General features: G+C 46.4%; 1 protein-coding gene across 2 annotated transcripts in view; it reads left to right on the top strand.

Moving 5' to 3' along the window:
• septin7a (septin 7a) overlaps nucleotides 1–9,956 on the top strand; it is a 34,794-nt gene extending 24,838 nt beyond the window's left edge. The window contains exons 6-13 of one of the 2 annotated variants that reach the window (XM_077008183.1): nucleotides 1,646–1,738; nucleotides 2,338–2,434; nucleotides 3,428–3,479; nucleotides 3,643–3,768; nucleotides 5,177–5,197; nucleotides 6,616–6,751; nucleotides 6,903–7,048; nucleotides 7,476–9,956. In XM_077008183.1, coding sequence (XP_076864298.1) covers nucleotides 1,646–1,738; nucleotides 2,338–2,434; nucleotides 3,428–3,479; nucleotides 3,643–3,768; nucleotides 5,177–5,197; nucleotides 6,616–6,751; nucleotides 6,903–7,048; nucleotides 7,476–7,512 — 708 coding nt within the window. In that variant the 3' untranslated portion in view covers nucleotides 7,513–9,956. The remainder of the gene's footprint in view (nucleotides 1–1,645; nucleotides 1,739–2,337; nucleotides 2,435–3,427; nucleotides 3,480–3,642; nucleotides 3,769–5,176; nucleotides 5,198–6,615; nucleotides 6,752–6,902; nucleotides 7,049–7,475) is intronic. The other variant, XM_077008184.1, reaches the window with a different exon arrangement.
• The last annotated feature ends 2,779 nt before the right edge of the window (nucleotides 9,957–12,735 follow it).

Genomic DNA, 12,735 nt, shown 5'->3' on the forward strand with positions numbered 1-12,735 from the left:
CATAATCCCGATTCACAATGTATGATTTTTAAAAATAATTTGTGTGTTACTGATGCAAATAAGTATTTGAACATCTGTGAAAATCAATGGTAATATTTGGTACAGTAACCTTTGTTTGCAATAACAGAGGTTAAATGTTTCCTGTAGTTTTTCACCAGGTGTGCACACACTGCAGCAGGTATTTTGACCCATTCCTCCACACAGATCTTCACCAGATCAACCAGGTTTCTGGGCTGTTGCTAAGAAACAGAGTTTGAGTTTCCTCCAAAGATTTTCTATAGGGTTTAGGTCTGAAGACTGGCTAGGCCACTCCAGAACCTTGATATGTTTCTTACAGAGCCACTCCTTGGTTATCCTGGCTGGGTGCTTTGGGTCATTGTCATGTTGAAAGACCCAGCCACGACCCATCTTCAGTGCTTTAACTGAGGGAAGGAGGTTGTTCCCCAAAATCTCCCAATACATGGCCCCGGTCATCCTCTCCTTAATACAGTGCAGTCGTCCTGTCCCATGTGCAGATAAACACCCCCAAAGCACAATGCTTCCACCCCCATGATTCACAGTGGGTGTTTTTAGATGGTACTCATTATTCTTTGTCCTTCAAAAACGGTGAGTGGAATTAAGACCAATAAGTTCTATTTTGGTCTCATCTGACCACAGATCTTTCTCCCATGATGCCTCTGGATCATTCAAATGTTCATGGGTGAACTTAAGACAGGCCTGGACATGTGCTGATTTAAACAGGAGAACCTTCTGTACCATACATGACTTTAAACTATGACGTCTTAGTGTATTACCCACAGTAACTTTGGAAACAGTAGTGCCAGCTCTCTTCAGGTCATTGACCAGCTCCTCCCATGTAGTTCTGGGCTGGTTCCACACCTTTCTTAGGATCACTGCTACACCACGAGGTGAGATCTTACATGGAGCTCCAGTCTGAGGGAGACTGACAGTCATGTTTAGCTTAGTTGGTCTTTTTTCACCAAGCTGCTTGGTAGTTGTCCTGTAGACCTTTCCAGCCTTGTGGAGGTCTACAATTTAGTCTCTGGTGTCCTGGTTTGGACCCCTCTTTGGTCTTAGTCATGTTATCAGAGTCTTACTAATTGTGTAGGGTGGACGGGTGTCTTTATGCAGCTAACAACCTCAAACAGGTGTTTCTAATTTAGAATAATAAGTAGAGTGCAGGTGGACTTTTTAAAGGTGGACTAACAGGTCTTTGAGGGCCAGAATTTTTGCTGATTGGCAGGTGTTCAAATACTTATTTGCAAAAGTAACAGACACATTATTAAAAAAATCATACATTGTGATTTCTGGATTTTAGAGGCAGCAGTATAGTAGATGCAGTTGCAGGTGACCATCAGTGGCCCACGTGCAGCACAGCACACGTGTGACTCAGTAGATGAAGCTTTGCTGGAGTTGTGTGTTCAGGCTGGAGTTGTGTGTTCAGGCTGGAGTTGTGTGTTCAGGCTGGAGTTGTGTGTTCAGGCTGGAGTTGTGTGTTCAGGCTGGAGTTGTGTGTTCTGCTGCTTCAGCCATAAACCACAGTGAAAGTGAATCATAGCTGTAAACCTGCTCCATCTCACTCTCCATCTTCATCTGAGCCACTTGCTCTTTACAGCAGTCTCTCCCCCCCTCATAACTCCTACAGATAATGCGGGAAATCCAGGAGCACAAAATAAAGATCTATGAATTTCCAGAAACGGACGATGAGGAAGAGAACAAGTTGGTGAAGAAGATAAAGGTGAGTGGTGTGTGTGCGCATCCCTGTGTGTGATCGCGCTGACCTTGTGGTGATGTGTGATGATCCACTCTTATGTTTCTAAATACCGTCAGTACTGGGGGACTGCAGCTGAGCATAGGCAGCGATCACTGATGTTTCCCTTAGGTCAGACAAAGAGGGACACACACACACACACACTCACCACTCCACCCCCCTAAACAGACACTACACACACTCCCCACATACACGCATGGATGCTTTTACAACACACACACACAAATACATACTCCCCACATACACACGGAGTTGTATTTCTCTCACACACACACACTGGTAATATCAGGCATTCCTCCAGTGTGTGTGCCCTTGAATGGGGTCACACTAAGCGTGTCTTTGCAGACTCTCCACAGTCCAGTTTTAGACCAGTGAAACGGTGATCTCTCTCCCACCCCCAAGCTAAGGAAGGCTCTCTAGATAATCCCGTCCCTGTGGTCCGCCTCGCCCCTAACGCATCAAGGCACGGTGTTGACGTCCACGTGCATGTATGTGAATGTGAGTGCTGAGGTGAAGGTGAGGTCACGTGTGCTGTGCTCACCTGTGCTGTGCTTACCTGTGTGCAGGATCGCCTCCCACTGGCCGTGGTGGGCAGTAACACCATCATCGAGGTCAACGGGAAGCGTGTGAGAGGGAGGCAATACCCGTGGGGCGTGGCCGAAGGTAAAGGGGGCGTGTGTGTGTGTGTGTGTGTGTGTGTGTGTGTGTGTGTGTGTGTGTGTGTGTGACGCTTCACAGGCCTCTCACACAGCAAGCTCCTGCACTGAACCGCTTCACAAGCGATGTGTGTGGTCCGTTTCATCTGAAGGATATTACCAGCAGACCTCTGAGAGACGTGTGATATTAGTGATTCCTAATGTGTTGAGACGTTTAGAATGTGGTTTTAGGCCCTCGTCAGTAAGACAAGAATGATGTGAATTACACGTGTTTACATTATAGACCCAACCATGAGTATCACATGAAGGTCAGAATCATAATCTGATTCGTCCTTGATACTACTTAGTATGAGTGTGTGTGTTGTCTCATTACACACTCGCTTTTGTCCGTTTTCTTTAAATTATACTCGTATGGGTATATGTATACAAGTATGGATGGGTAGGTGTGTGTGTGTTTGTGTGTGAGCATGCACATTCTCATTGCACCCTTAGGCTTTTGTAGATGTGTGCATGTGTTCAGAGCAAAGGCATTTCTGCTGTGCAGACATATATGCAGTAATGTGTGTGTGCGGGGAAGTAGGGGTGTGTGTGGGGTTGGGGGGTGTGGGGTGTGTGGGGTTGGGGGTGTCCTGGGACTGGGATCAGAGGGTTTCAAATGACTGAAATGGTTTTGACAGGAATGTGCAACATGGAAGCTTTAAATGCCATGTGAGTGGTTGGCCATTTGTCAGCTATCTCAACCAATCGACAGCCTGCGTGTACCGTGACATTAGTGCGGTTCATGCGCCATCTACTGGTTGTGAAGGTTATTGCACAGAAGAGCAAAACGATCACAGTCCTACTCAATCGAGTTGTATTTATTTATTAGGACTGCCAGCACTAAAACTACGAGTTTATCTGCTCTAAGCTTAAAAGTAGGAGGCGTCTTACAGGTTAAGAGTCTCCGTGTGTATCACACTGGACCTGTGACTCTCTGCGACTTTCTGCGTTTGTTTTCCAGTTGAGAACGGCGAACACTGCGACTTCACCGTGCTGCGGAACATGCTGATCAGGTTGGTGTCTGGGGTTTGGGCCCCGGGGCCCCAGGGCCGACGTGTGTGACGCCTGCCCTCTCATCTCCACTGTTCTCTGGGGTTTGGGCCCCGGGGCCCCAGGGCCGACGTGTGTGACGCCTGCACTCTCATCTCCACTGTTCTCTGGGGTTTGGGCTGGCAGGACCCACATGCAGGACCTGAAGGACGTGACCAATAACGTCCACTATGAGAACTACCGCAGCAGGAAACTCGCCGCCGTCACCTACAACGGTGCGGACAACAACAAGGCAAAAGGACAGCTCACCAAGTGAGTGTGAGGGCGGTCCTGTGGGCGGTCCTGTGGGCCTGCTTGTGGAAAGGGGTGTGTGTGCTCGCATGTTTGTGTGTATGTGTATAAAACTGACTTTCAGAGTGTATTGTGTGCATGTCTAGGATGTGAGGATATTTAGATTTCAAGTTGAATGACTGCATGAGAACTGAATTAACCGCATTGTTTTGTACACTTCCTGAGGTCTTACTACTGTGTCTGTCCCACACTTTAACAGTGATGTAAAAAAAAAATGGAATTGCTTTTAAATGGCCTCTGAGCTCCATGTGGCCCTATTACTACTTTACAGCTGAAGTTTACCGTCTCCCAGCTCCGCCCCCTCCCACTGCTCCGTCCCCCCTCCCACCAAGAGGCCACACCAGTAATGCTGAACTGAAGCACACAGCTTCATGCACAAAGCTGGCTGCCTCCACACACAGCCCTCACCTCTAACCCCGCCCTCCAGTATTGCCTCACCACCTCTAACCCCGCCCTCCAGTGTTGCCTCACCACCTCTAACCCCGCCCTCCACAGTGTTGCCTCACCACCTCTAACCCCGCCCTCCACAGTGTTGCCTCACCACCTCTAACCCCGCCCTCCACAGTGTTGCCTCACCACCTCTAACCCCGCCCTCCACAGTGTTGCCTCACCACCTCTAACCCCGCCCTCCACAGTGTTGCCTCACCACCTCTAACCCCGCCCTCCACAGTGTTGCCTCACCACCTCTAACCCCGCCCTCCATAGTGTTGCCTCACCACCTCTAACCCCGCCCTCCACAGTGTTACCTCACCACCTCTAACCCCGCCCTCCACAGTGTTACCTCACCACCTCTAACCCCGCCCTCCACAGTGTTACCTCACCACCTCTAACCCCGCCCCCCACAGTGTTACCTCACCACCTCTAACCCCGCCCTCCACAGTGTTACCTCACCACCTCTAACCCCGCCCCCCACAGTGTTACCTCACCACCTCTAACCCCGCCCCCCACAGTGTTACCTCACCACCTCTAACCCCGCCCTCCACAGTGTTACCTCACCACCTCTAACCCCGCCCTCCACAGTATTACCTCACCACCTCTAACCCCGCCCCCCACAGTGTTACCTCACCACCTCTAACCCCGCCCTCCACAGTGTTACCTCACCACCTCTAACCCCACCCCCCACAGTGTTACCTCACCACCTCTAACCCCGCCCCCCACAGTGTTACCTCACCACCTCTAACCCCGCCCCCCACAGTGTTACCTCACCACCTCTAACCCCGCCCCCCACAGTGTTACCTCACCACCTCTAACCCCGCCCCCATGCCCACTGCACCACCCTGTGTATTCAGTCAGGCATGAGCTGACCCCTCCGCCTTCAGCTGCATGACAGCCGCATGATAAAGTGTGTGTGTTTTTGTTCTTGTTTTAGATTTGACACAGTTGAAGGCATGTAAGTGGCTCGCTACAGTTGCACCATTAGACGCCCCTGTCCTGCCCGTCCTATCTCTGTCCTGCCCATCCTATCTCTGTCCTGCCCGTCCTATCTCTGTCCTGCCCCTGTCCTGCCCGTTCTATCTCCGTCCTGCCCCCGTCCTGCCCGTTCTATCTCTGTCCTGCCCCTGTTCTATCTCTGTCCTGCCCCTGTCCTGCCCGTTCTATCTCTGTCCTGCCCCTGTTCTATCTCTGTCCTGCCCCCGTTCTATCTCTGTCCTGCCCCTGTTCTATCTCTGTCCTGCCCCTGTCCTGCCTCTTTCCTCTTGCCCTTCCCTCCCTCTCTGTCTGCACTGCCCTACAGCAGGTGCCCCGTTTCCAGCAAGCTGGGGAATATTGGACTCTCTCTAGGGCGGGGCTAGTTGGGTTCTCTCTCTGTGTAGGGCGGGGCTAGGTCAGCGTTCATCGCAACAGATACCCGGATAATACCAGAACAGGAAGAGGCGTTTCCTGTTGGACGGACGTGAGATTCTTCACTGTTTCTAGCTTGGTGCCTTCCCTACGCCTGCTGCAGCTTAGCTCACTAACACAGCCCGTGAGGAAGCTCTGGGTCTTAAAGCCTGCCCTTTCAAGGGTCTCTGTCTTTCACACGACTCGCCTCACTCTTGGCTGTAGGGTTGCAGCGGTAACCGGTTTCATGGTATATCACGGTATTAAAATGCACGCTTATCATACCGTGCGCGTTTGCTCGCAAAAGTATAAACCTAGCTTTTTAAGGTCTTTGCTTTCACTGGATGTGAAAGACGCCATTAATTTACATGATTTCATTTTCAAATTCTGACATGCCTGTTTTTCGTACGTTAAAACCAGACTCTATGTGAAAGCCTTAAAATAGAAATCTCTATTGTGAGGATCATGTCAGAAATAAATCCTCTCGGCAGTATCTGGTTATATTCTAACTTGGCAGTAAAATGGACGTTTACAACAGTTGTTGTTCAGACACTGACCCAGGCTCAGTGTATCAGATATTAAATAATTTCAACTTGAATGATTGTAGGCCTACTGAAATCCATGATTTATGTTTCTCTAATTTTGCAGTATTTATATAAACAGGTGTACAGCTTATTTTTTTTTAAGGAGACATTTTGTATACAATATTTCCAGGTTTCTACAATAAATCGTTAATTGAACAAAAAAGAAAACTTTTGTTGTAATTTCTTTAAGGGTGAGTGTATCTTTTAATAATATATGTAACAAACTGTGATACCGTGATAACCGTGATACCGCGGTATTTTCTGAGACGGTTATCATACCGTGAAAATCTCATACCATTGCAACCCTACGTAGGCTGTCGGAATCTTCTATTAATGCTGCACTGTTACAAGCTGATAATTGTGTATTTGTGCGTCTGCCTGCATTGTGTGCGTGTGTGAGCAGAAGTCCGCTGGCCCAGATGGAGGAGGAGAGGCGAGAACACGTGGCCAAGATGAAGAAGATGGAGAGTGAGATGGAGCAGGTGTTTGAGATGAAAGTTAAGGAGAAGCTGCAGAAACTGAAAGACTCTGAGGCTGAGGTACATCTCCATCAACAGTTCCCCAACACCAGGACTCCATCACCACCGTCTCTGTGTACCATCTACAACGTGTGTGTGTGTGTGTGTGTGTGTGTGTGTGTGTGTGTGTGTGTGTGTGTGTGTGTGTGTGTGTGTGTGTGTGTTCCCTCAGCTCCAGAGACGTCACGAGCAGATGAAGAAGAATCTGGAGGCGCAGCACAAGGAGCTGGAGGAGAAGAGGAGACAGTTTGAGGAGGAGAAGATCAGCTGGGAGGCCCAGCAGCGCCTGGTGGAGCAGCAGAAACTCGACGCCTCCAGGTACACACACACACGCACACGTATACATTTACACACACACGTATACATTTATACACATACGCTCGCACACAGACACAACACACACTCACAAACAGGCACAGATATGTGTGCACACACATTAGTACTGCTTAGGGTTAATCAAATAAAAACCGTCCTGACCTGCAGAGCAACCTTTAACCTGACCTTAAATGCAGCTGTAACCACACTAGCCGTAAGCCACCCCTAAAATTTAGACTAACCTAAACAGGCTAACCTTTTTGTTTTTCTTTTTCCCTTTTCACACATTGTGTCTTTGAGAACATTTGTCCTAACCTGATGATTGAACAGCTTCAGTCAGACGCCTGTACTCTGAATATCAGTCATACAAGCTCATTTTTATCATGAAAGTTTCTTTAGAATAACACTTTCTTGCACTTTTCCCCCTCAGAACCTTGGAAAAAAACAAAAAGAAGAAGATATTTTAAAGTGTTCGGAGCACAACAATGTACTAGTTGCCAATAACGCCAGCCTGGACTGTCTGTCGGTTGACCAAAATGAAATAACTATTGCCCATGAATTTTCACCCGGTGTCTGTCTGCCGTGGGAGGATGGTTCGGGGTTAAGACAGCGAGAGGGTGAGAGATGCCAACTTAATGTCTACGTGGTGTACTGCATCTCAAAAAGAAATACAATACTGTCAGCCCACCTTTACCCAATCACCCGTCCGTCAGCCCACCTTTACCCAATCACCCGTCCCTGTCAGCCCACCTTTACCCAATCACCCGTCCCTGTCAGCCCACCTTTACCCAATCACCCGTCCCTGTCAGCCCACCTTTACCCAATCACCCGTCCCTGTCAGCCCACCTTTACCCAATCACCCGTCCCTGTCAGCCCACCTTTACCCAATCACCCATCCCTGTCAGCCCACCTTTACCCGTCCCCGTCAGCCCACCTTTACCCGTCCCCGTCAGCCCACCTTTACCCGTCCCCGTCAGCCCGTCAGCCCACCTTTACCCGTCCCCGTCAGCCCACCTTTACCCATCCCCGTCAGCCCACCTTTAGCCAATCGCTGTGCTTCATCAGTTACACAGTGCTCACTATTCAGCTGTTGTTAAACACCGAAGACAGTAGGCAGGACCATAAGGCTGTTGAAGTGTCCTGTTTCTAATAGACCTCAGCTACATAGTCCAGAAGGCTGCCAACACATGCACCCTCTCTCTCGCTCGCTCTCTCGCTCGCTCTCTCTCGCTTGCTCTCTCTCTCTCTCTCTCTCTCTCTCTCTCTCTCTCTCTCTCTCTCTCTCTCTCTCTCTCTCTCTCTCTCTCTCTCTCTCTCTCTCTCTCTCTCGATATACTGTATTGTCGTATAGTGCAGAGGGCCGCCCCCTCCCCTCACACTGACTGGCTCCATCTGTAAACCTCTAGGCTGAAGAACACCTCAGGCAATCCACTTATTGTTTTGTTTTAATTTGTTTGTTTTTAGTTAAAAAATGTGGCTTTAATTTCTGGTATACTCTTCCACTTTTTGTGTAATTTAAGTTATCTAGCCTTGGACCGCATTGTATTCGTTTGTTTATGCAACGTTCCTTTGGTTTTGATTTTATTTGTCTTCTATATCGACCCTGATACACCTGTTGCTATTGGCGACACTTTAAGTGGTACCATAGCTATTTACAAATCCTAAATGTGTCATTTAGGCTCCGGTTTTCATGTGGGGGGGGGGGGTTGTTTTGTTTTGATGTTTTATTTAGATTTTGTTTGTTTAATTTTTTATGTATGGACAAGCAAAATATTTTTAATGGACTGCATGTAATATTGCTTGCTGGTATTACATTGGATTTAGACAAATTCATGTGAAATTGTCTTACAAAACGAGGAAAGAACAAAGAAGCCATGTGCATATATGTTTGTTGTCTGATCCAACTCTCAGCTTGCTGGGCCTGTGTTATGATGGTTACCACCTCCAGGGTCTCTTTTTTGTTAAAAGCTTGGTGAGCTGCTCCTATCGACCCGTTACTTTACCACATTGATCAGACGTCCGGTTTTCGGTACTCCACTTCCACACACTGTGGATGAACAACTACAAGCCCACCCCCACTAAATCTCCACCACACTCACCAGTCCTTTATTGGTGTGCTCCAGGACGGTTCTGGGAGGTGGTCCTGCTTCCTTGCTGTTCCTGATTGGCCATTTTGGAGCAGTGGGTGGAGAGCACCCACATGACTGGCTGTGTTCAAAAAACACATTTACCTTTTGGTTATGTACTGCATCTATACATATATATATATACAGTAGAACCTCGGAAGTGGACGGTAATCCGTTCCGGAACTGACGTGGTCAAGTTCCAAATCGAATTTCCTCATGAGAAATAACTGAAAACCGATTAATTGGTTTTCGAAAAAATTATCAACAATTACACTCTTAGTTAAGTAATACTGTATAAAGTTAATGTTTTAACAAAATAAAACAAAAAGTCTGTCACACAAATGCGTTTTTCATACTTCTCTGTGATCGCCTTTTTGAACTCTATTGTTCTTTACTGTTTTCCTCTTCTGCTTTTCTGCTGTCTTTCTTGGGACTGATGTTTTTTTTTTTGTCTAAAGTACAAAAAAAACACAAAAAACAACAAAAATACAGCAAAAGTTTGGAGCACAGCCTCAAAATGGTTTAAACCCCATTGAACAACAACGCCAACTAGCGGCATGTGACTGAAACGCCAACTGTATTTTGTTTACAAATGTCACGAGTCGGTCAGATTCCGAAGTTTTGTTTGAGCTCCGAGACAAAATTTTGCGAAATTTTGCGTCGAAGTCCAAATATGTCAAGTAGAGGCGGTCGAGTTCCAGGGTTCTACTGTATATATTTTTTTCTTCCTTTGTTTTATTCATTTTTATTGTACAAAGTCACATAATAAAACTGTGATTATACCACTTCATGTGTACATGAATTTGTCTCGATCATATGTAAGCATGTTATTTTTTATCTTCTTTCCAATAATTAATTAAAACTTTGTCAAAAAAAATCAGTTTTTTTTTTTGTTTTTTTTTTTTGTGAAATGTTTAGTCAGTCTGGGTAAATAGGATATCTACCAGTTGACAGTTCAGCAGGAGTACCATGACTGAACAGCAGAGAGCATTCATTAACTTTTATCTTCTAAATTAACTAATTAATTTTTAATTTCTAAAGTTTCTAATTATGGATACCTAACAGTCATTATTGAGGACCACAGTGTGTGCTGATGTGTGTCCAAAATGTGATCTACAACACCTGGTTGTAATAACTAATCTGAAGCTACAGAGGTCTCGTTAAATGAAGTGGCATTGTAAACACTGACCCCTGCTGGACACTCAATGCACGAAGTACCATTTAATCCTACACCCCGTTTTTGCATAACCTGAGTCAGTTCATTAAAAAATTAAATAATGAGCTGATGAATCTATCTCTGAATGTGCAGGAACGTCATTCCACTGAAGGCTTCATCTGGAACGATTTATGCAACAAAGTGGTGTCGTTTGGTGATTTAGGATTAATCACACGAGCTGCCTTTGATCACGATTATTCATGTCACCAATGAGGTTCAAGAAATACATTTTAAAAGTATTAACTTTTTATTACTGCTACATTAACAAACATCAATACAATGCCATTTTGTTTACAAAGTTTTGGTGCTTTTTAACAGCAGTATAAAATAAATACAATACAATGCAATCAAATCATATAGAAAAATCAAAGCTGATCCTAAGAACGTTCCTCAGACCAACATCTCCCACAGTCCTAATGGGCCTACAGTTTGTACCTATCCATGTTGCAATGGTGTTTGTTAGCTTGTCTTTTTTTGTTTGTCTACAGTTTTCCACACACTGTCCAACGTGCTCTGATAAAGCCCCATGCTATTTATGGGTGTCAACTGTGTACTGCCTTTAAGTTATATTTAAGACTGGAAGTACTCTAGTACTCAGCATTGACTCTGACCTCTGTACTGACCACCTCACACACCATGTGATGAGACTTTTCTCTGCTCTCTGATTGGCCTTCTGCTCTCCCTGGGCATCGAGTTAGACATGGTCATGACCAATCACTGTTGGCCTTGCTTGAGCGTTTGACTTCTCAGGTCAAAGTGCAAGTTTGATATTTGAGCATTGTAGATATTTTGTGTAAACAACCCACTATTTCACAATAACTCTAGGAAAATCTTATTTTTTTAGGTTTTTGTAGGCAAATATTACATTGTAGGCATAAAGGTTTGTTTAAATTTGTGGTGATGTGATGCACAGTGATGAGTTCAGGTGTTCTAAGGAGTCAGGTTGCTCTTGCAGGAATATCTCACTGCCTTACACACATCTGTTTCTCTGCTCATGGCCCATTTGGAACAGAAGACTGGACTTCCTTATGTAACCCACAGAGCATTTTAATTTCCCCTCTGTCCACACCCGGACCTCTCTGGCATCCGTACAGTTCCTGCCAAATTAACACCCAGGCTGTATTTGCTTATTGACAAGAAGGAACAGTGTCTTCCTGCCAGATTCTGCTCCTTTAGTTTTTGTCTGGCTGTTTAACTGCCTGTTGGATGATGACCTCACTCTCTCTGGCCAAGAGGCGATCTGACTGACAGGAGGGACAATCAGCTGTGGTGGTTATTGGTAACAGGCCTCTCCTCTGTGTACCTGCACACACCACAGACCGTGTGTGACTCTCCCTCCCAACCAGAACACACACGTACACTGCATTTCACATAGCCAGCGTATCTAAGAGTTACCAGACCCCGAAGCTATGAAAGAATAGAGCAAATTCCCTTTTGTGTAATCTGATGTTATTTTGATCCTGGGTCCATCATTTAGTTACATTTCTGAAAATGACTTTTACTTTTTACTGTCCTGAACATATTGATATCATCAGGTCCCTTTCCATACAGTCTCTGAGCTTCACACAGTGTGTCACGACAGCCCCAGTAGTGACGGCAGCCAGGGGTGAATGTGTTAGTGAGATGATGGAGGGAGGGGCTGTGAACTGACACAGCTCCCCGCACAGCAGAACACAGCACCGCAGAACATAGCACAGCAGAGTTTTCAAGGGTTTTCTTGTGAACGGCGATACGATGTGTTTGGGTCTTGGATAAGCCCAGATGCATGTTTTAGTGTGTTGCACAGGTTTCAGGAGTTCCTGCAGACAGCTCAGAGCAGTGGTACATGTCTCCCCACTGCTAAACAACCGACAGAGGAACGTTCCCTGTGGCCCCACTGGCTCTTAACTGTTCCAGCCCAGGAAAACTCAGAGAAATGCAGGTCAGAGAGACATGGACTTCAGTTCAAGGTACCGTCCTGTGTCGAGGGACCGGCAGACCCGGCTGAATCCATGCGCCCAGGAGACCGCAGTAAACAGTTCCTCAATAGGCGAACTCAAGCAGAGTTCACTATCAGTCTGGAACTTGGACCAATCATTGATTCATTCATCTTCTAAACCGCTTAACCCAGTTCAGGATTAAGAGGTGGAACTTGGACCAGACGCTAACAAATGGGGCAGCCCTATAGAAGCCTGCAGTGACTTGGGTAGTGTTTACTTTGGCAGTGTTTTTTGGACAGCTGGAGGTGTGAGCAGTTAAGTTAAGAGTGACCTGTTTCGTGTCAGCTTTCACGCCCGTTCGGACATTTATGACTCGATTTATAATTCTTAGCTCTACTTTTCATGTGCCGGTCATGTAATTAACTTCCC

The sequence above is a fragment of the Brachyhypopomus gauderio genome, chromosome 6, assembly GCF_052324685.1.
Source record: "Brachyhypopomus gauderio isolate BG-103 chromosome 6, BGAUD_0.2, whole genome shotgun sequence".
Lineage (NCBI taxonomy): Eukaryota > Metazoa > Chordata > Actinopteri > Gymnotiformes > Hypopomidae > Brachyhypopomus > Brachyhypopomus gauderio.